This window comes from Amblyomma maculatum, chromosome 5 (assembly GCF_055883805.1).
Source record: "Amblyomma maculatum isolate TAMU_Amacu chromosome 5, ASM5588380v1, whole genome shotgun sequence".
In the NCBI taxonomy this organism is placed as follows: Eukaryota; Metazoa; Arthropoda; class Arachnida; order Ixodida; family Ixodidae; genus Amblyomma; species Amblyomma maculatum.
In genome coordinates, this window is record NC_139348.1 from 2,069,609 (window position 1) to 2,093,625 (window position 24,017).

General features: G+C 53.5%; 1 protein-coding gene across 8 annotated transcripts in view; it reads right to left on the minus strand.

Moving 5' to 3' along the window:
* Positions 1 to 24,017, minus strand: part of Cip4 (formin-binding protein 1-like Cip4) — a 213,183-nt gene that overhangs the window by 63,842 nt on the left and 125,324 nt on the right. The window contains exon 1 of one of the 8 annotated variants that reach the window (XM_084603467.1): positions 23,636 to 23,659. The exons of 5 other annotated variants lie outside the window; for them this stretch is intronic. In XM_084603467.1, coding sequence (XP_084459593.1) covers positions 23,636 to 23,644 — 9 coding nt within the window. In that variant the 5' untranslated portion in view covers positions 23,645 to 23,659. Of the gene's footprint in view, positions 1 to 4,601; positions 4,764 to 9,863; positions 10,071 to 23,635; positions 23,660 to 24,017 lie in introns of those variants that run through there. 2 more of the 8 variants (XM_084603462.1, XM_084603464.1) reach the window with 2 other exon arrangements.

Sequence of the window (24,017 nt, forward strand, 5' to 3'; positions counted from 1 at the left end):
GCAGTTCACCCGTGGACACCTGTTCATCCACACCTGCAGAATATGTATATGGGAAAGTATAAATGGATCACTTGTGTCCCAAGCGCCGCTCAAACTCTCTCCCTCCCCCACACCCCCGTGTATGCAAGACGCGGCGAGTGTTCAAAGGAGCGCGGTCCCAACACTGCCGAAACCTACGACGGTAGGTAAGCACCTGAAGGACGCCGAAAAAGATGAGCAACGGCGCAACCAGGTTGGCGAGAGTTGGGGCCGGTGAGGTAGCAACAGCCTTTTCTCCTGCGACACTGACTTGCAGCAGACCTCGCAGCCCGCAGCTGCAGAGTGGAACTCTTCAGAATACGTCAAGGGTTCGTATACTCCCCCGTAAAGAAAAAGAAACGAGGCCCCTCCTACGCCCCCGAAGCAGAGGAGATAAAAACGCCGAGGCCATTTTTGCTCGCTTGGTATGATGACAGATCCACTAGACAAGATTTCGCATTTGCCATACAGTTCCGTCCCCAGACTATTCACGATGCATCCACTGCTAGCGTCCTAAGCGAGGGGAAAGTGCTCCGTGCGCCGTTTTATCAACGTTACGCCGAACAGAGGCGACTGTGTCGCACGAGATTAGAAATATCCGAACACAATGAAACACTCCCACGTACAGCTGTCATCCGACGCAAAAATTATCGCAGGAGCGAGATAACCTCTTTGGAGGCAGAGGTCTCCTGACGGCACATTTTCGAGCACATATGAGCTATCAGTGCAGAAACTATCACATCCCTCCTCACACCAATCTGTCGCCAGCAAGTATACAGGTCACTCCTTGCACTCCGCGAGCTGCTGACACCCGAAAATCGCCCATCGTGTCTACTTCTCGCACCGTATCAAACCTCTCGTCTTCAATATTTCGAAGCCCAGTACATTCAGGGGCGCCGAGAGATGTTCACAGAACACGGCTTAGTCGGACTGCCTACTTCTGTAAAGGGCGGTGCATGAACAGCGAAACAGGCACAACTTCACAAGGCGTGTCCGTCGCGTGCCTTAACAATCGACCTGTAGCCAACTTGTGGAAACTCTCAAGCATTTTCGCACAGTCTAGAGTCTCGTAGCTCCGGCTGAGAAATACCAGCGCAGATAACGGGGCGTACAGAAAGCTTGCCCTGAATACGGGAGCCACTACATGCTATAACGTGCCGCACACGCAAGCGCAGGGTTACGGCGGATGACGAGTAGCGCACATACTGACCCGACAACGCAGTCACTCAGCCGACAGGACAGAAGAGGAAGGCTCGTTACGCACACGTTTAGCTGGCCTCTGCCAGAGGACGACCCCGCAATTTTCTTTCTTTTTTTTTTTTCTTAGGCACCGCAAACAATGAGCCAGCGACGTAGGCCTAACCCGAATGGCCCAGTGAAGCCTTTGGCGCCTGCATCACCGGGCAATCTCAAGAACACAGATCCTCAGCCCCTATTATATGCGAAGGACAGCCCTCGCTGCACAATGGACGCAATGCACGCTCTGAATTTTCCGCAATAGCAGAAGCAAAAATGTAAACGCGACCAGATGAGGAGGAAAAACGTCCGCAGCTGGTAGGCACGAACAATGGAGGGCGACGGTCAACGCCGACAAAGGAGGCAACAGCGGCGGCGTTTTGGCGAGCTTTGTTGTCTGCAGCAATCCAGAGAACCAGCTCGCCCTTATCCGGGCACCAATCTCTCCTTCCGGAAGGCAGGCTCCGCGCGAAGGTGTCAACGTCCGTTCCTGGGCCGCTACACGGCGCGCCACTTGCTCACGAATTCTCGAGGCCTAACATCCGCGGAAGACAACAGTTCCCGGGAACAGCGCCGCTTTTACCGCCCACCAGCGTTCGGCCGGGGACGACGGGCAGCACCGCTGAACTTGCGCCGTGCGAATGGAAATATGCGTCCTCCACATCTGTACTATACAGGAAATGCAAAACAAGAAACAAAAATGGGCGATGCCTGAAGGAGAGAAGCGGGAGGAGGAAAGTTCCACCGAAGCCCATTGTCCCCCTTTTAAGGCGCTAGCGCCAATTCATTTCATTACGGTCGGAGGACAGCTTATTGAAGAGTTGTAAAAAAAAAACTTCGTCTTCGACCTAGATTCGAACCACCATCGGCGAAAAGACAACAAAGACAAAGGCTGTTTAGACAACTCGGCCACCACCGCATCTTATCGCGCCGCATGCGTGAACAGGGAGTCATTCCTTGATAAACATCAGTTTCCTTCAGTCGCCAGGAGCGCCGAAGTGCTTGAAACTGAAACTGGCCAGAGTTTCCTACCCCTGGAGAAGCCACACTGCAAACACTTTGCGGTGTCGCGCAAACTTCCAGTCTGTTCGCCGTCCATTTTAACGCTGTTGCAGCCATCAAAAGACGCCGCAATACTGCAAGCGACTCATCTTCGCAAAGATCTCATGTTTGCGAATCACACAGGCGTCGCGAAATAGTGGTCCCGCTGCGATGAGCTCCCGCAAAGCCTCAGCTTCGCGAAATTTCATCCTCATTTTGCGACAGTGCCCGAATATACTGGGCTCACGAACAAGTCGTCTGCAGCATACACAGGTCATTTGACGCGCTTTAAGAAACATTATCAGACTCGTGTTTACTGCGACAAGTGTTGACCAAACAGCAGTTCACCGACGCTAGTCTCAACACCGTAATATTTGTGGTATGCCGTTGACGTGGGTACTCCGAAGCTTGTGATAATAAATGAAGGCACGCGCTCGTCTCATCGTGCATACGCGAGCCATAGAAGAGTGGTTACCGCCACAATTCAGTGTTATCGGTGCCGCTCCACGGGCCCGCTGCTCGCAGGTCAATCGGGCCCATATCTTATCAGCGGGACATATGCAAGCACTACAAAACGAACCCATAATCGCGGGGGCCCGGGCCACAGCAGGGTTATGTTCTCCAATGGAGTAGCAGTCACCCTCAGCTGAAGAAGCTGAGGAGCTGGCGCTGAAGAGTGCAGGCCAGATAACTCGCCTTCAGGGCCAGCAGCAACTGATAAAGCTAGAATAGGCCGGGAGGAGATATAGTGAGTGTTAAAGAGTGTCATGGTCCCTTATCAAAGTCCGCTCTAAACGTTTTTGGCTAGTCGCTAAAAAAAAAAAAAAAAAAGGTGCGCTAACGTACCATTAAAGCATCAAGACTATCCGACTTGCCAATAAATAGCGACAGGCCAGAACAAAACATGCCACTGAACCTGTGTTCGGTGAAACTAACTTGTTTAATCGGCTCATGTCTTATTTTGGAGAGGTAAACTCTCACTGAGCGACTAAGAAAGCTCATAAAACGTGCCTACGAGGAAGCCCGTCGAGCAGTTCTCAAATAATCGAGAATCACTGAAGTACGGATGTTTTCTACTCTCAAACCTTGCCATAAGCCGCGCAATGCTAAGTGCCAAGAACCTTCAGGACACTGCAGGCTTATACCTTTGAGCCGTACAGTATTTGAGCACTTGCGGAATCCATGGAGTAGACAAACTCGGGAGGTGTGAGAACAAGATTTCTCTTCCGCTTCACGTCTTTCTGGAACGTGCCATCAATGCCAAACTGCATGCCTTAAAAGCAAACTCTGCGTCCCAAGACTTTTGGTCAAAACTGTGCATCCACGAAGAGTAATAAAAAGTGCATATAATACCTTTGTTCTCGCATTAATGTGCTTTCCGCGACTGTATAAACAATGGGTTCCAAACATGCAGCCCCCAAAAATGTTCGTCAAACGACACCGCCCCCCCCCCCCCCCCCCCCCCCGTTATAAGCTTAAAGTTGCTGTTACGAAGGTCAACGCAGCAGGAATGTCAAAATGGTTATCGGTGGCATAAGAGCTACCCTGCCCTCTCCCTTTGCAGATAACTGGCCAGTGCGGCCAGTATCGTAAGCGAGACCTCTGGTATAGATGAGTATAATATCGCGCTAGTCATCACATCGTCGACAGCCTACGTCACCGCTAGCCCGCTGCCCACGTACAAGGTGCCAAAACATTTTTGGCATAGAATTCAGTAATTCGCGCAGCAACGCAGATGGAAAATAACAAAATGTCTTGCCAACTGCGTTTACCATCTCCCAGACAGCACAAACTGCACACTGGAATAACTCCCCGCTAAACCGGTATAAGCGCGCCTAATGCCAGTAAGATGGACGACGCGAAGCTGCGGCTTTCTTTAATGATCGACCCGACTCGTCCTGAAATGTCGTTTTAAGACGACACATCAGCACAACGCTTCACACTTTGCACAGCGGAGCAACCAAGTGCAGCAAGCATACGGAAACAACGACCCGACTTGAGAAGCAGAGCGCCTCGCATTCCAATCGTTCCGTGCTCCGGATGGTAAAGCAAAACTCTGCATGATCGGCCACCTTCCTTCCTCCTCGCAGCAGGGTAACACGCACACCGAATTACCGCCGGCAAAGGAATGCGGACGAACCTGCCATCGGCAATGGAGCTGCTACCAAGCGGCCTCAAAGCCGGGGGCGCTTTGCAGCAGCTCGAGCACACACGTCGGCATCATAGCAGGCGCCTAGCGCTGCAGATTACAGCCACGGACGCGTAGTGCAGCCGCGTTGCAGGGCCGCGTTCAGGCAACAACCTACGTTTCTCCAAAGCTCGACGAGATAGTGGACTCCCGTGCCCCCGCCGCCCATGAGCGCGGCGGCGCCGGCCGACGAGACGGTGCGGAACAGGTCGGCACGGGATGCGGACAAGCCGGTCGAGGTAGAAGTCTTCGCCAAGCCCACCATGGCGGAGAGGACGCCAGTAACACCGGCTGACGACCCACGCACGTCAGCCACGGGTCTTGACGACGGCAGCGTCCACAGGAAGCAGGGGAAGGTTCACACACGCGGCGCAGCACACAGGCGAAAGGGCAGCCACGCCCAGGCCGTGGAGCGGTCAGCTTCGGTGGCAGGGTCACAAAATAGCCACGGCTCTATCCATTTCGCGAATGAGGCCACACAGACTAGCAGCGCACGATCCTCCCGTGAGTCAGCCGACAATACAGCGAGAGCCTCTGTCCAGCGCGAGAGACTACGTTTTCTCAGAGGCTGTATCAGATGGGGAACGACGTGATGTGGTTCCGGCAATACTCGTCGCCGGCGAAGAATACAGCCGTCCGCGGGCAAGCCGAAAGAAGGACGATAAGAGTGACAACAGGGCTCTCCCAAGCGTCACGCTGGCAGAGGGACGTCCAGCTTATCGAGTGCGCACCTCCTCGGCAGCCGCGTCAATCGAGCAGCCCAAGAAGGCTCGTGGCAGGAGGCAGTACTGCATCGGGGCCGCGTTGCATCACGCGGTCAGAGTTCCGCGAGTCACTGAGGCCGGCGGGAGGTATCCACAGGGGGGTGCCGAGCGATAGACCCGCTGCTGAGGACGAAGGCCGGTCCGGCTCGACGGGACGCTGTGACGAGGCTGCGCTTGTGGCGAGGCTGTACGGCGAAAGAAGCGGCGGTCTCCTTGGCTCGCGGCCGGCCGGCCAGGCGGCGGCAGTGCGCCCACTTTCCCCGCCCTTGCCCAGGCGGCGGCGCGGATGAAAAGCCCGGCTGCTGCAGAGACGACTCCCCCTCCGTCGTCCCGGCGGGAATGCAAGCCATCACAAGAAAGAAGGCCGCTGGGCAACCCTCCCCGCAGCAAAGCACCGAGCCTCTCCACCGGACGGCGAGAGAAGTCCCCTCGCCCGGCTTCCCCGACAGAGAATTCACATTATAGTGAGATGCACCGATGCACGACTTACTGTCAACAAAGTTGGTGCTGTTTGGTAGACGCGTCGAACGCGTCTTACAGAATGGGTTACTTCATGTTCAAAGCGCGCCTTGTAAAGCAGCCTCTCCCGTCAAAGCGAAACTCGGGTGTCTTGCGCGCATTAACTGAACAGAGGCGCGAGTCACTGGCCCACCCCGCACTACGACCTTCTAGATTCGCACGACATGCGCGCAGAATTGCACAAGGGATGTTATAAATGCCTACCCTTCGGCAAGCAACATCTTCACATGTGCCCCTGGGAAACAGACGTGGGTGCCGTCGCAAAGCCAGACACCAGCGCAACTGCTTTGATTGAATTCTACAGCATGCATAAGTAGACTGCGCTCTCGCAGTCACGCAGCTACAGCACGCTGCCGGTGTGTCCGTGAACAGTCACGCTTTAGGCAACATCCTCGCTCGGGGCGTCTCGTTCGACCAGCCCCATCTCCGGGGCGTGTCCCGGCTTGCTTCCGCAAAACAAGCGACACCTGTCATGTTGAATTTGAACGCCTAGTGTTTGTGCTTGCAGATTATCGGCTGTCCGCGCTTGCTGCACGACCTGGACATCGGAGCGGTCACACAACACGACGAACCATGAGATGTCAACTCGCAAGGAGTTAACTGCGACCAATAGCTATGAAAGTTGTCCCTTCCGCTCGTCGTTATAGTCGGCAACAACATGTTCGAGCGAACAACGCCTGAGTGGTACGAATGAGCTAAGCGCACAAGGAGGCCCGCCGAGAGAATAAGGACGTCCTTACGTTCCCTACTCCGTGAGGAGCGATCACTCTCAAACCATGCCGTCGGACCATCGGCGATCAAAAGCAGCAGGCATAAAAGTGTGGAAGGGGACACGGCATCAGCCGCTTCAGCACCTCGGGACCATCGCGGCAGGCTTCCGGCTGTCCTCCGGCCTGCCCTAATAGCAGCGGCGCAGCGTGACCTCCTCCGGCCCATCAACAGCGGCCGGCCAGCGTTCGGCCCCCGTTGATTGCAGGGGGGCCGGAGTGCACCTCGAGCACTCGTCGTTCGGCCACGCGCGCTTCTCGTCCTCATTAATTCGGTCCCGGCTATGACTCGTTCCTCTTGCTTCTCGTTCCGGCGTCCGAGCGGCCGCTCACGCAACGTAGTAGCCGTCCCTTCCCCTCCGAGAGGTCGGTACCGGCCATTGATCGTTGGCACGGCCCGCAGTGGCCGGTCGCGCAGGCAAAGAGATGCCGCTTGCCCAAGGCCACATTGCAGAAGGCCTGCATCGACAGCAGCAATTTCGTGCAGCAAGACCGAAGCGACGGGGTGCGGGTAAATGGAACCAGGTTCGCCGGTGGCGCTCGAACCCCGACTCGATCGCTGTCGCAAAGACCCAAAAGTGTGCTGCGTGAAGGTCACCCCTACGCGATGAAGAATACTCGCACATTCCACTGAAACGCGGAACTCGGAAGTTGACGGCGATTTCGTCCCGCCGATCGGCCGCGCGCTGCACGCAGCCGCCTACAGTCGCGAAACTCAGCGGCCGCCCTGGGGAGGCCCACTGCGGCCGTCGGGGTAAGCGTGCCCGTCTACGAGCAGCTATACGCTATGCTGCTGGAGCAGCGAACGCAGCGCTGTCTTCTCCACGATGTGAACGCAGGCTGGAAGGAGAGCATGCAGTAACAGGTGCGCACAGGCACGCGAGGCACTGCTGAACAACGGACAGTGACCACATGGCACGGGAGTAACGATCACGCGGCCAAGTTAAATCTTAAGATTGCTCCGGATAAATTATGGACGCTTGGGGATGAGCGAACCAAAATGATTCCGGCATGAAATTTTGGTGGATTTCATGCGCGAATCGCGTAAGGTGCCCAATGCACGAGCTCAGCGTGACTACCACCCTTACCCAAGCCGAAAAGAAAGCAGTTCCAAAGCTTCTGCAATCAATGGGTAGGTGGTGAAACACACAACCGCGCTGGCTCCATCCTTGTTTTCCTACGGTCGCCGTTTGCGCCGGAAAAGCGTGCACCACCGCGACCTCGCATTCGCGCGGGCCCGCAATGTCCACGGCCCACGCCGTTTGTCGAGGGCGCGGCCGGCCACTGGCGTCCTTGAGAGAACCCCTGGATCAAGAGCCCCGCGACTGCTCCTTCTTCCCCGACAAGGCGACGGCCGAGAGCAGCCGCGCGCTCAGAGCGTGTCTCCGCTTTTCGATCGGCTCTTTCCAGGCCGCGTGGCTGCTGCATGCCACGGGGAAGATTCGGCGAACCGGTTCCTCAGCCGCCTCCTAATCGCTTCCAAGAGATGATGCTCGGAAGCGAGCACGACGCTACGGCACTCGGTCGCCACCGATATGCCCCTGCTGCACCGGCTGGGCATTAGGCCACCACTGGTCCCAAATGAAAAAAGCAGAGTGACGCCTTCTTTCGTTCCACGCTTTCGAAAGCGTTTTGAGCCGCAGAGTACAGGCCACCCACGCACAGAAAGTGCACATCTCAATAACGACTGGAAAAGCCCGCCCACTAGAGGCAATGCCGATGATAAACTGTCGTCGTTTAAATACACTAATTCCCAGCCGATGTATGCTTTCATCAGTCTTAAAAAAAGCGCCAACGAAAACGTCAGTCAACAAAAACAACAAAAAAAAAAGCAAACACTGGAGCACCCCCCCCCCCTCTCTTTCTCTCTCTCTCTTTTTTAAGAAAAAATATGCTTATGAAGTTTCGAAGCCAAGCCGGCAACCAAGGTTTCCCTAATGACGAACGGCTTACAAGACCCCAGAAACATGCCATCCAAGGCGCTGCACGCCAATGTTACCAGAACTAGCTAATTCTACCAACGTTGCCATCGAGTCTGCCACATTTGAAGAGCAAAGAAAGCGGACTTTCCAGCGAGTGGGTGAATATTGGCAATGAATAGCCGATTGGCTGCATTTCGCTCGAGGTGCACTCGGTATGCATGCGGCAACCTTCAATCTCGGAACTAACTTGTATCCGTGCCACGGCACCGCGATTGCGCTTCGGTAACGAGCAATGCTGCAGCGAATTGTCTCAATGTCTACGGCATTCCGCTGCTGGCCACGAGATAGCGAAATCGGGAAATCCGTGTTGTTTTAATTGAAGCTCTGCACTATGGGGACTCCCTCCTTCATCGCTTCTCTAACGGCGTTGTCCAGAACGCCTGCTTTCACATAACAGCCCCTCAGTCCCATACCCCGAGGCAGGGAAAGTGCCGAGCCGCGCACATCTACCTCAGTCACTGCCCGCCGGTCCCACAATAGTGCGGCAGGAAAAAGAGTGCCGCAACGGCTGCAGTAACGTTGGCAGCAGTGGCGCCACCGAAACGAAGCACCGCACGGTAGACGCAGTTCCGGACCGCTAGCCACCGTTTGTATGATGCCGACCCGACCAGTGACCCGGAGCAGGCAGGTGGAAAGGTTATATGTACACACAGGCGCAATGCCATACAGGGATCGAACCCCTGCTCCACACCTCCTCTCACTTTGCAGCTCCTCTCCTTTCTTTTTTTGTTATATGTCCGCCAGACCATCGATGCGTGAACGTGTTACCGCAACAGCCACCTCTTGCGCTGGCAACGCGCTTCGAGAACGCGGAAATGTAATGGCAAAGATACTAATAGAACAACACCATCAGCCCACGTGCAACGAAGGTCACGCTGAAAACTTTCAGTCTCTGGTGCAGCCACGAATTGCAGAAATTACAGGGACAGAAGGTCACGGCGCACAAAAGATGCAGTTCGGAATGACCTCCACGCTCACGTAAGCAAAAGTTGAAGGCGCCTTCGACTATGGGCATTATAATGAACGCTCCCTTGACGGTATAGGGCAATATCGCGACGGCAAAACGAATGGCCCGGCAACGAGCTAATATTGATTAGCTCTGATGGCCAAGGTTTTCTGTTGGCTAAACCGAGCAGGTTAACACGCACCATTCGCGCAGTCCAACATCCCGCAAACACGCAGGCCATCGGATGTCAAGAGAAAGCTCGTGAAGTCCACTTGACTTAACTATCCTGTTGCCGTTTACTTCGAGACCCTTGGTCACACAAACAGGAGCCGTGAAAAAAAAAATGAAGAAAAAAAAAAAAGAACGGTCCAAGGAAACTCAGGTGACCAAGAGCGGACGTACCACGTCGATGCCGGCGGCCAGCTCGTCGACGGCGCGAGCGAGGGCCCACCAGAGCCTGCGGCGTAAGGAGAGCCGGAACGACGAGGGCCCCTCTGCGGTGGACCGCCAGCCGCGGAAGCAGAGGGCCACAGTACCGCGCGGCTGCTTCCTCCTGGCCGTCAGCAAGACGTCGGCACGCCGATGGAGACCCATCTCGTCGTCCAGCCGGAGAAGGCTAAGTTGCACGGACGCGCCCGCACTTGGGGAGAACGCGGCGAGAGTCCACAGACGCACACGTGGGGGCACGCTCGTCACGTACGCTTTTCCTTTATGCAGAGAAGTCCCGATTGCGAGCGGAAACGCCTCGTCTACAGGCAGGCTAAGAGAAGCGTGCGAATTGAAGATGCGGCAGAGGATGTCATGCGCAGCTGAGTCTCGCGCCGGCACGCAGTACAGGCTAGTAAGAATCTCGACAGTTCGCACACGTCGGGACACTCGGCCTTGAACACCTCCCAGCTCAGCGGGCTGCCTACGAGTAACTCGGCGACAACGCACAGAAGCGCACTTCCGCGAGCAGTAGACAACGAGCTTCCCCCAATGCCTCGGGCACCGATGTGTGTCAGCGCTGCACCAGAATGGCCAAGTCCGAGGCCGTCGATGGGCGCGTCAAGATTGCCGTAGCGTGCTCGCCACTCGAATCGAAACGAACGAGCTGCGCGATTGTACGCTATGAAAGGTGCCTTTCGCAGTTCGTTCGCACGAGCAGCAGCTGCGAGCAACGACCCGTGTCTCGAGGAAAGGGCGCTTGTGCAGTTCACTGAGCAGGGCACCACCACGCACGCCCGCGGTCGGAAGCTGGTAAGCTGTCCGCTAAACCCAGAGCGGCTAAACGAAGGCAGTGTTGCAGAAGCAAACCGCTCAGTTCATGCGGCCCCCAGACTAGTGCGCGATGAACGAAGCGGCATGGTGCTCGAAATTTCCTCTTACGACACTGGATGAGTCAGAAGAACGCTTCAGGCGGAAGGCGTACAGCCCCAGAGTGCCGTTTCCGCATTTGCAGACGGTAAGCTCCTCGTAAGTGTCCACGCACGAAAGTAGCCGACGGCCACACCGACTTCCGGCGTCTTGCGGGCGGGCTGGTGGCGCCCAAACAGTTCACCCCACTCGACTAGCGAGCGGTGATGCTCGTACAGACATCGATAAATGTTCGTAAATCGCACCTGCAGGTGACGCCTGACCACAGTCACAAACCCACACACACACACGGCCACGAATAAATAGCGAGCTCGCTACCGCGCACAGATAACGAAGGCCACGTGCGCGGGCTTCCCAGATTAAGAATAGCTCAAGAGTCCCCCGCAAGAAGTTGATGACCTTTCACAAGTTACGAGTGCAAGACACTCCGCGGCGCACGGGGAAAAAGAAACTAAGCAGGTTGACGTCTCGTCGAGTGTATCGTCCGAAGAGGCGAAACCAAGAAACGGCGACACACAAGCCCACCACCACGCGGTGAAACCATCAGCCACGGCACAGAGGGAGGTAGATGGCCACAGTCGGCGGATAGAGCGACGCACCTATCGTGATCACGGCGACACTGCGGATGGAGATGCAGCACTCACGCCGCACACGAGCGAAATTTTCGGGCCCGCCAAATGACAGCCGCGCCGAGCCATAGCGCGCACGCGGCGCAACCACACAGCGGTCACCGCCCACGGAACCATCCCGTCGACGCTTTCCGCGATGGGATACGAGCATCTCGCGAGCTGCCCACCTGGATGCCTTATTTCTTTTCTTCCTCTTCCCCAAAAGAGCGCTGGCCCGGAGAAAGAAACCAAGACGGGGCACCTCGTTAAGCTCGGGCGCCTGCATCGGGAGCGCGCAACCCGATAGCTCGCTCAAGCGCAGCGCGACGCCAAATTCTGCGCGTCAACGCCCCCGCGCCGCAGAAATGGGAGAGTCACGTCGCCGGCACTGTTTGAACGGTCTCTTCGAGAGTGCGCGCAGACCACCCCCACGAAAGCATGCTGCCCTCGCCAGAGGAGAAAGAGATGGAGAGAGTCGCTCGGTAGCAATGAGTTCATTTAAATGCGGGTGCTGCTCCTACAATGCCGACCAAGCGCCCAAAGAAACAATCGTTCTCATTACTACGCGGAGGCCACTGAAAATTGCTCGGTATACCATTCGACAAGACTGCTATGTTTGTTGACGCTGTCGACATGGGATAGAAAGGCAGGATTAACTGACGCCCCAACACTCGCATTAGAAGCGCAAAAAACGTAACGGACACGCGCGGAATGAAAAAGACGCGTTTCAACGACACGCGAACGTTGTCTCTTTTTTTTTTTTTTCTTCCCGCATGAGCGACGGCCTCATCGCTCTCGTCGCAGTCGTCCAGCCGCTGAAGCCGCGGTAAATATAAATCTGTCCCAGTAACGCGAACTGGCGCGCCATACCTGGGCTCAAGGCTGCAGATCGGACAAAAATATAGCGCCCAATCAGAGACACGCGGTACACGGGCGTTGACGCGCACCGCGCATTTACGCAAGCAAAAATGCGGCCGGTGCAAGATTTTTTTTTTTTTTTTTTTTTTGCTAAGGCTAGGTTTTGACGCCACCAGACATGGCGAAACGGTTTTCCTTCGAGCAGTGCATGCCGACGTATTCATGCATGCATGCATGCATGAAGGGCGTGAGTGCATTTCATTACGCCACCGAAGTCATTCGCGCCGCCACACCGACGCGCACTCCAAGCAGCTGGCACTCGAGGATGAGGAGTGGAGGCAAAGAAAAATAACACCGAAGACGGCCAGTGCCAACGGCTCCGTGAAAGCGCGCGCAAGGCCTTACGGCATCGCGTCGTATAGACCCAACTCCGCAATACAGCGGCGCAAGCGGGACAAGACCTGTTGGCCTTTTATTGTGTACACTCTTTGTCTAGCCGTTACATCTATGACGTAAAACGAAGCGTCAGCGTCTTGCACACTGAAGGGTTTCGACGAACCAATGCAACCAGATAACGAAGATAAGGGGCTGCGGAATACCGACAGACCAATAGGGCGCTCTGTCGCAGCAACGCCATCGAGAGAAGGTTGTTGCGCTTCTTTGAATATTGAACCGCCTGTACTCGGAGGAGGAGGCGGCGAAGAGAATCCCGGACACTGATCGCCCCAGAAGGCTCCGGCGACAGTTGATTCCAAGTCACGAAGGCTGCTCACAGGGCACGCTGGTGCGGCTTGGTTAAAACGGGGATTCAAACCTATGCCTATAGTGGCCTCATATAATGTGGTCGCTTAGGGTTGTGTGCTAATGAGCATGCATGCCCACTATAATAGAGAGACAAATTAAGCGATTCGTGATCAGGCTAATGAGAGAAATGGGAGTTGGAAAACGTTCATGCTGTCGCGTCGTAACCCCCAAAGGCGGAGTTGAAGTGTCCGGCGACACATTTGGCGTGGACGGCGCGGCTACGGTTCCGTCGCTTCCTATCTAGATTCCTCTTAGCACGCGAGCCAAACGACGGAAGTATGGTATGGGATTCCTCTAAGCACACATACGACATGCACAAAGCACCACATACACCAAGTTAGTGGCTGAGTACGGTGGTATCGGTAATGGGCAAAGGCATTTCAAAGAGAATCGAGTAACAAGAACCAATGAAGAAAGCCAAAGATCGTCTTGTACGCCAGTGAAAACTATAGAGCGAATTTTACAGGTTTTGAAACGGCAGACACATGCACGGTAGGAAAAATTGCACATCGTTTGGACGAATGGTGATAGCTGAATCTGGGACCAGCCCATTGGTGCGTTGAATACATAGCAAACACACCAGGGACTTCCGGCGACCTTATACGGCAACTGCTATGGCATAGATGTCTCCGTGGCGGCATGTTTCTACACTTCTGTCTGGCAATTTTAGCAAGTCGTGTGGTTTCTCAACTGCAATGGCTGCAGATGAAACTGCTGCAACTAGCTGAAGTAACTGAAGTACAATCGGCTTTAGTTACGAGTTGCATATGAATAAATGCGGCACATCAAGCGTCGAAGTAAGAAAGTCGGGAATCCGAAACCAGGACTTGCCAGACACCCCGTGGAGTGCTTGACCTTCTACAGAAACAGATGAACAAGCATGCACATGCGGTAACGGCAGCCCAACTAAACCGGGCTTGTCGCCGCGAGCGTACAGAGACCAGAAAACTTGGGATAGAAAGCAGACTCAAAAGCAACACAAAACAGAAAAAGGTTCAGTAGGCGGCCCACTTGGCGACGCGGACGCCCTTGGCCCTGGTAGCCTCGATATCATCGGCGAGGGAAAGGGACCAGAGCACTGCGCGGCGAGTCAGCCTTCTCCGCGCCCCCGCGCTCCCGAAACTCGCCGCCGACGAAAGACACGACGACGCCAGGCGACGAAAAGGAGAGAGGACAAGTGCGCCCCACATGCGACGCGTGAAGGGCAACAACGACACGCAGCTGCGACTTCCAAGCGATTCAGCACACCGGTTCGTGGCATGCTTGTAACCTCTGCGATGAGTAATTAAACACTCCCTTGGACAAGAGGCCTTCGCGTCGTTTAATCTTCGCGGAGCACTGGGATGTGCATTCTGCTCAAGTGCTTGCACCAGTCGCAGACTGCGCGTTAAAACATCAAACCCAAAACTGTCGAAGGTCAGCTACTCTATCTCATAACATACACTTACATACCCTGGCGAGTGGCGACATCGCATCTCGTACAGAAACAATTTGAAAGGAAAAGGGGGGAGGGAGGGAAGGAGGCGCTTTCACGACAACGAAGAATGCGCATTCACGAGGGGCCAGCAACTCTCATTCTATGACTTAGCAGGATTCAGCAGTCATCCGCGGAAATCAAGCTCTAGGTCACCTGATAGTTAAACAACGCCATCGTTCTAATGATAAATAAAATTAAACAAGGGGGCAAGGGAGGGGAACGCCTTCCAACAAAGCGTGGCCCTATCATGAAAGCAAGCTACTGCTAATGGATCAAAAACCCTCTTGACGTTATGAGGGCTTCAGCCCCATATTCTAATTCCGACAACCAGAGGTTTCTTCGACGTGCGCTGACACCGTAGAGTAATTCGGCCCCTTAGAAATGAAACAGCCGGGGCTGCGCGGAATTAAAGCGTGCTGTCTCGGTTTAAGCTGCCATATTGCCACAGCAGCGGCATATATCATTCACGGATGGAATAGGCTTATGATGGGATATGCCTGTCAAAATTGAGAAAAAGGGCATGACAATTGAATGGTGATTGCAAAACAGCATTTGGAATGTTGGTGAAGAAAAAAAAAAAGTAAAGCAGGGGCCCTGCGTGTTTAGGCATGCTTCAAGAATACCAGTGCACTGCTGAGTTTTTTTTTTTCTTGCTTTCTTTTGGTTTCCCCTGCTTAAGACAGCAGGCTATGAGTATAATTCTTCCAAGTCGGTTGTCAGTTGGCAGTTTCCGAGAGCACAGGCACAACGAGGCACAGAGGAGGTCATCTTCCGCGGTGCCACTGAGGCTGGTACGTGCTGTGGCGCCCAGCGCCCATCTCGACCTGCTGCATTCCCGCAGGGACTTCATACGCAAAGGGAGTCCGCGGCAGCAGACTTCCGCGACCATTTCTTCCTGCCCGTACTTATCTCTCCACAGCTTGAAAACGGCCGCAGTGCGCTCGTAGCGCGCGCAAGAAAGGAAGAAGTGCAGAGGAGCCCAGTCCTCAACACCCGACGCGTGAACGAGAAAGCGAAACGTTGTTCACGAAGACGGAAACCAAGGACGCGGCTGATGACTGCAACCAGCAGGAAGTGCGAAACCCGCCGCCGATACACACAACGGTCGACGGACTCGCCGAGAGGTAAGCGTGCCGGGCGCAGATTAAATCACGTTTCGCGCCAGCCTGAGTGGGGGAGAAAACTATCAACAATAAACTCCTGCGCCGCTGCCCATTCACAAGCGCGGCCCATTCATCGTCCCAATGCCCGCGTCGACAATGAGCGAGCAGCCACGCACGCGGCGCGACTGCTATTTCCCAAGCCGCCGCTGCTTCTCAGCGCACGATGGGGGCGCGTTACGTCAGTCGGCACAGAGCCGATCCTCCTGCTCAACGGTGAGCCGCGAAACTAACGCTGACGGTTTACCTTTTTTATTATTATTATCAAAGCAACTCGACGCTCAACGACATTCAACCTTCACGACTCACTGACCACATAATTTACCGATTGACCATGAACAAATTCTAAATACCCCGATCGTCGAACGGGAGAAACTGTTGGCTAATATTGACCAGAAACCTTTTCGCAATCTTCGAACGCAAAGCGGGTTCTGAAAACGCTATCTTCGCTTTAAAAAAAGAAAGAAAGAAGAAAAAAAAAAAAAGAAAACAAAAATTAGGGTTTTGCTAAGATCCGCCCAGAAACGTAGCCATGGCTCGCAACCGCGGTCCCTTGCCTTCGCTGCAATTTACGGCCGGCAGGCAGCACCCGTCTGGTGCGAGGACTTGGAGCGGCAACCAAAATACCATGCAGACATCGACACTTTCTGCTGTTCCACCAGTGAAATCTGCAGCCATTGGGCTTTCGGTGAAGCATAATTGCACATCAACGTGATGCTGAAGTTGCTGAAGACGTTTAGAAATGTGTTCCTGCGCTTCGTGCAGTTGTGACAGTATTAGGGAAGGTGACAGCAAGCCTACAAAATAAAAGTTTTCTTTTTTCTTCAAAAGTTATTTCAAACATTCCGCCTTTCCCGGCGACCCAGATTTTTTGGTTGACAAAGTTGTTAAGGATTAGCGCACACCTGCTGGTTTGTAGTAGCTAGCCAAATCCGCGCTTATAGACCAACATCCATAGCTCTTTGATCATATCAGTTGGATGATAATGAAAACGTTTACTTAGAGCAAAAAACTATTAATACTAGGCGAAAGCTGATCGTGTTCGTCTGGGACGCCGTTGGTAAAAGCCACTGCCCGTGCTCTTTCGACGAGGGCTCGTTGTTCCTCGAAGTCCGAGCTAGGCAGGACCTCCACATTGGCTGATTTATGTGAATATTTATCTAGGTTTGTCAGCACAATCATACCAGTTGGGAAATTCCACTTCAAAAAATGACCGGTTTTAGTATGAACTTTACGGGTGCTTATGAATTCTAGCTTTATGGAACTAATTATGAGAGGTAGTAGTAATCATGAGAGACATGTAGTGCGAAGAGAGGATAACCGATGGTCGCTTAGGGTAACAAACTGGATTCCAAGGGGGCGGCAGAAATTTAGGTGGGCGGATGAGGTTAAGAAGTTCGCAGGGGTCAAGTGGATGTAGCTAGCACAGAACCGGGTTAAGTGGAGAAATATGGGAGAGGCCTTCGCCATGCAGTGGGTATAGTCGGGCTGATGATGATGATGATGAATGCTAGCGTCATGTAAGGGCGGCCAATGAAATCTATCGACCATTATAGTCCTGTTCTGAAAAGCGGTTCTGTCTTGTTCTGCCTCTTCATTACACCTAGTGGTATTACGCCTAAAAATTTTCGCTACTGAATTTTTTCAGATGATTTTGTTGCCACGTGGATGAGCCTTCGTCAACAATCTGAAAAGTTGCAACTTGGACACAGTTCCCTTTATGATCGAGAACGCCCATTATCCGTAAACACCCGAATTTGGACAGCCGTTTTTTTTTTATACACGGAGAATATGGGAAGTTTCCAAATTGGAAGCATTAAAGAGCTCCGACAAACAAGCAAGATGCAGTGGCGCTATTGTCACTCAGCCGTGTCTGGGGTTGAAAAGGCTTAGCGCTCATAGGAAAGGACACATGGAGAGGAAATATTTCAAGGCAGGTTTCTTATTTCATACTGAACTTGTCCTTTGGTGAGCAGCAACCATGAACATCATAGAAAAGACTCTGAAAGTATGAAACGTCATTTCCAGGGCAGAGTATCCTTAAACGCCACGAAAAGCATCGGGTTGGAGTAAGAAGCGCGACCATACAATTACGCACACGTAAGCAAAGCTAAGATATATTACGTAAGCAGAGCTTAGAGAAACATTTTTTCTCGTTTCGCACAATACCGACCAATGCGGCCGGTCGCCAAAAGTTGCCGAGTGCTTTGAAGGAGTACAAGACAAAGTATACCACACCACTTCGAAGCCAGTCCATTTTATTACGTGGGTTGAGGAGCCGTCCGGGGCCAACTGTCCGGGGCATATGCCCAAAAGGCGCTCTATACGATATAGGTCTTTCTCCAAGTCGCGCAAGCTTCTCGTGCAGTCGGATATGCTGTAGCGCACGTGCATTCCCCTCAAAATACTGCCTTTCAAACTATACGAAGCAGTTTGACGGCAGTCTTCAGGTAGCACGATAAACGAGCAGTCTGCAGCGGCAAAGGCGAGCGCCCCCTTTGTTTGTAAACACGGTGCTGGCCTACAGCATAGGAAAGGAATTCTAAAGTGAAAACTAATAACTGCGGCAGCGGGGAAAAGGCGCACCTTACATCGTTCATGGGGGCGGGGCAGCGGAGGCTACTCCATATCGGGAACCTCTAAAGAGCGGCGGGAGATCGTCCTCGTGAGCCACATCTGCAACGGGCCATTAGTCGCCGGCGTACATCGGGAGCCGTAAAGCCAGGCCAGCGCAACGAACGTGTCGGCAATCAATAATATGCGCCGAAGCACGACTGGCAATAAAAATCGGCGCAGCCGTGATGGCGGCCGCGTTGAGAGCCGCGCGGATAAAGCGGCTGGACAAGCCCGAGCGAAGACCCACCGCCGACGATTGCTTCCCTCCTCTGACCTCGCTGCGCGCTATTACGCGCTCGGCGCACGAGGCAATGGAGAGCCTCAAACTCCATAAATAACACGCGAGGCGGCAGCGAACAGCAAGCCACCGTCAACGTGCGCAGTTGTAGGATCTATATATACAATACGGCGCAGCAATTTTCAATATGTGGGCACCGATCGGGTCGTCGTCAGGTGCGTTGAACAGGTGCAGTAGCTTGCTCAAGCCGAAACAAAGCGCGTTGGACATACGTATAGTAGCGCAACACGAACGCCTCAAAAGCCGAGGGCGACGACTCCGCTACCGTGTATGCCTTCCTGAACACTAGGCTAAAGAGAAAACAGAGAGAGGGGGGAGGAAGGGAGGGGGGACAACGCTGCAACATATTTATAACGTCAAACGAGAAGCAGATTCTTGTGGCGCATAAATACGAACGCTTGGAAGTGAACCAGCAACCGAAACCTAATTCCTTTTTTACGCCGCCTCCTCCACTGTATCTCCCAATAGTGCGGCTATCGGTAAATATCCAGTTGCCTTTTCTTTTTTTCATTCATTAATTTCCCTTCCTGGAATAAACAAAACGAGTGCGAGGAGCCCTTAAGGAACAAAGCTCGCGCGAAGGAAACAAAAAGAAGATGCAACGGGCAGAGGAGCCGCGAAGACCAGGAAGCATGCGCGCACAGCTAGCACATGTCGAGAACGCAAAGAGAGAGACTTGGAATACTGCGAAAGAGAACAGTATATTTATAAGAGCGTGTTCCAACCAGGCCCTTCCCTTCCTCTGTTCTTGCCAGAGCAGTGAAGCGTAGCCCCGAAATAGAGCACAGAGCGGCGCGGGCAGCGGCGAATGAACGAGGGAGGGGGGGGAATCGCCACTCCACCCACGCGAGCCCCCTTGAGTCAGACACCGGCGCACGCGCGGGGGCGGAACAGCACTCTTCTTTGGAAGCAGCCGCGCGCCTTTCGAGACAGAGAAGCACGGGCCTGCCTGCCACATGCTGACCGGGCACAGCAGCGCGGCGCGGTTTCACCGTTTACGTACTCCTGAACTCGACAGCTGTGCGCGGCCAGATTACAAGGGAGTACAAAAGGGCGCGAGCGCCGCAATTCGCTGTTGCCAGTGTCACTATAACGAGTCACGTCCATGCATACAAAGCAGGCCCCGCCGCTGTCAAACGAAAACGGAACTGGGCTCCCCCCTCTCCATTATCACAACGTTGTTATGTTCCAGTGCGCTGCGCGTCTTGAATCAGTGCCCGGAACGAGAGCTTCATTGTTTGCCGCCGTAGCAAGCACCAAAATCGCCCAATACTGCCGGCGTGGTTAATGTGCTCATTATGGTTCATGCTTTAAAAGGCGCCCCAGTAAGTTAGAAAAGATCAACATGCAACAAAGCTGGCTTCACTTGGGGCACTCTTTCAAATTATATATATATATATATATATATATATATATATATTAGGCACACCATCTGGTGACGGCTACAAGCAGTTTTATTTTTTATTAGGTCATGCCACACCTGCTGTTCTAATCACACGAGGAAAAATTACTTCCTCCAATCACGACAAAGCTGCATGTGCAGCTTTGAAATAAAGTTTAATACCATCGCGTGCTAAAAGCGGTATAAAACTGCTCCTGTGGCGCCCTTGGCGTTATCGCCATGGACGCCCAGCATCGAAAACGACATGCATCTGGAAGGAAACAGACCCTCCCCCTTTGCATGCGATGCCGGAAAGTGGTAAGGCAGCCAAATATAACTGAAGTGCTAGTGACATATACCACGTTTTTCCCAAGACAGCACAATGCGACCGCTCGCCGTGTCACTTCCCACAGTAGAGGCCGACAGACTCGGTGCCACACTCGACTTTGCACGGCACTGAGGAACCGCCTTCCCTATGAACGATTACGTGATAATTTTACTTTTAAAAAACAGCGCTATGGACTGAAGTTATCACTGAAGCGTTTTTAATTTTGCCGAAACTTAAACAACGGTTAACAGCGCAGTGCGTTAACAATGGCCGGCTACTGTGCCGGAGTACTCGGGTTCGATCCCGACCGCCGGCGGCAGCGTTTCGATGGAGACCAAAGGGAATGGCGTCCGTGTGCTGTGCGATGTCGGCGGTCGAAATTACTCCGGAGCCCTTCACTACGGTGCCTCTCATAGCATCAGTCGCTTTGTGACATTATACCCAAGAAACGAAACCAAACAGCATCTACACTCCGTTCCACAAGCTTCTTGCAGCACTGGTAAAGGTAAGGGTGAAGCGGGTCACTCAGGATAGCGCGGAAAACTTCCTACGCGCCTGTCGACCCCTGTGTAGGGACTCATGTGCGCATCATCCTGGATGAACCATAAACCATCCTGAATAGCTCAGGTCGCCCTTACCTTTCGTAATGCTGCAAAGAGCTTGTGGAACGCAGTGTAGTCAGCGGATCGCACTGAAAACAGCCCACCGCATTTTCATCGACCGCCAACTCGAAAAAAAAAAAGTCCAAAGGTAGCAAAGGTGAAAGCAGCATAAACGGAAAGGAAAAAATACAAGTGTGAATAGAAAATCGCAATTTCTAAATGTAACTGTCCTGCGGCTGACAGCAATAACTACAACCGAGTCGCCCCTGAAAGAAGCCTTCTAATGATCGTTTACACGTAACACAAAGAAGACATGATTTGAAGGTTCGAAACACCGATGGGCTTCCGGAGCGCCGAATTGTAAAATGCGGAAACGCTAGCCCGAAAAAGCTGTTTTTTCTTTGCCTGTGAGACAAACCTCCGCCGAAACAAAAAGGCTTCAAAGAGGCTCAGAAAGCGGCACGGATGAAATGTTTACACGGCCGAAAGAACACGCCGCAGTTCACTCGAATGTTCAGCGAGACAAACAAAACTTTGCTGCTGTTTAAACGCAGCCGTCTTTCTGGCAACAGAGTTGTAGTCAAACTGCTTCAGACGCCCCAATTAGTACGAGGAACGCGGAAGAACAGATGGCACTATGCGCGAAAGCGGTTCAGCGCAGGTCCGGTATTTTGCGAGGCACGTCTAATACGCGTCCTGCGCTGTGTCCAGCGTACTTGTGCAGGTCGCCCCGAAGGTGTGTTTTCATCAGAATCGGAAGGCGGTACACGAGCGAGAAGGAATCTATGTGGCAGCTGGGGCAGAGGGCTTTTACTAAGGACCAAAGTTCTTTCAATGTGCTGTTTAGCGGAGATCGACCTGTTATGGAGGAAATGTGAAAGCCCGCGTCTTTTCGACTCCGCTTAAATAGTGACGAGGAGTACGTTAAATACACTTTTGGCAACTTTACACGACTGTCCGCAGCTGTTACCTGCATCATCGCGTACGTGACGGGCGCCATGATACAGGCGGTACTTTCAATTAATGCGCAAGCCATTCTTAGTAACATTTAGTTCTGCTGAGTCATGCCTTAGGTAAACGTCATTACATCCGAGCCCTTCTCCTTATTGGGCGCTTTCGTTATATCCGAGTACTTCGTTGTATACACACTCTGCCGTGGTGGTGCAGAGGTTAGAACGCTCGACTACAGTGCCTAAGAACGCGGAATCGAATCCCGGCTGCGGCGCCGCTTTTCGATGGAGGCGAAAAGCAAGGCTCCTGTGTGTTAACTTGTGCGATGTCAGTGCACGTTAAAGAACCCTAGGTGGCCGATATTTCCGGAGCCTTCCACTACGGCGTCTCTCATAGCCTTGAGTCGCTTTGGGACGTTAAACCCCATAAATCAGCCAGCACAAGCACAAGCATCACCTTGTCTCCCTAAAGGAGGAGAAGGCGGTTGTTTTATATCCATTTTGCCATCCGTCAGCTGGCTACGAGCACATGGTAGACAGTTTTCGCCTTCATGGCACCAATGCCTAAAGCATTCGCATCAAAACGGCAATATTTTTTATTTCTTTTTACTGATTCAAGAGGCTCCTTCAGACACGACGGCACATGCAGGCAGGACGGCGGACAGCTGTGGCGTCGAAAAATGGCTTGGGAGGGTAAATGCCATCGATCCCACATATAAGCTCAATGATGTTATAGCCCCTCGTGATGCCGTCACTCTCGGCCCGCAACAATGCGAAGATGGCTCAGCTATCGCTGTCACCCCTTTTGCGTGCACGTCACAGAAATCCTTGCATCTCATTCGGCCTGACCCACCACGCAACTGTCCCCGAGAGGATGCCCGGTGATAGCGACCGGACGCAGCAAAGGCAGCGAACGCCCACTGGGACGCGATAGCACCAGCCCCAGCCGTACCGGCTAAGTCCGGTTGCTCCCTCCGATGGCGACCGATGCAGTACGGCAACGTCAGCCGCATCCTCCAGCGCGGCGTCCCTTGTAAGGGCACGCACCATGCGGCGCCAGTATTCCTCGCGTCTGCGCCACGTGCTGCAGGGGCAATCGCGAAGCGTGCAACATAAGCCCTAAAGCATAGGATGCACGGAGTTTCTCGAGGGAAAAATCACATTCGAGAGCAACTCGATGCATCGTCCGCCACCGACGGCTGGATAAGGACAGGAAGCCACTAGGCAGCAAGCCCAAGTGAGAAGCCGCCCGCCGACACCTTGCTTTAAAGTTTTTTTTTCTTTCTTTTTTTTTGCATTCCAAGAAGCAAAACATAACAAAAATAATAAGAATGGTTATTCCCGTTTAGTGCCTCGCCAGTCACTGGGACTGCATTTTTCAGCCCCTCGGTAAAGACCGTTTGTTGTTAGACAATGCAGTTGGCATCTATTTGTAGTAACATGCATGAGCGTCACGCGGAAATAATAAAAAAGAATTTTGCGCTAGCTGGTGACAGATGCAACAGCAAGCGGACTGTTCCGCCGATAAATCCTGAATATTACGTTACGAACAAGTTTCGATTCCATCCCAAAGTTCAGCACATACCTGGCCTACAAAAAAGGGGGCCTGCAACGAGAGCGCCCTGCACATTTAAGAAAGGAGGACGCTCAAGGTGGTGGTTCACAGCGCGCTGCCGGGAGGAAAGTTGCGCTAGCGACTATGGACGCGCACAAAACACACCCAATTCGTACCGTACCATGTGCATGGCCAGGTCACCAGCGCCGGGTGGTATGCTCCGTCACGCAGAACGGGACCAGTGCAGAATGAGTGCACACCAATCCGGGTTGCGGGCCACCCTGCTACTACGGTGTTCACACGCGCCCCCTCCGCGGTACGCAGCCAATTTCCTAGCGATGACACCGACGAAAAGGCCCGGAGAGTCGTCGGGGCAGGGCACACTCCGCGCCGCCCAGGTATACGCAGTCGACGCAGAGAAAGACAACAACCAGGGTTACCGCGCTCGAAGAGTTCCGCGGTGAGCTATCGACACGGGGCGTGTTGCCGCTATTATCTAACGCCTCCATGCTACCCGCGACTCCCCCGCCGACACAGCATCATTAACGACCCTCCCTCGCTGT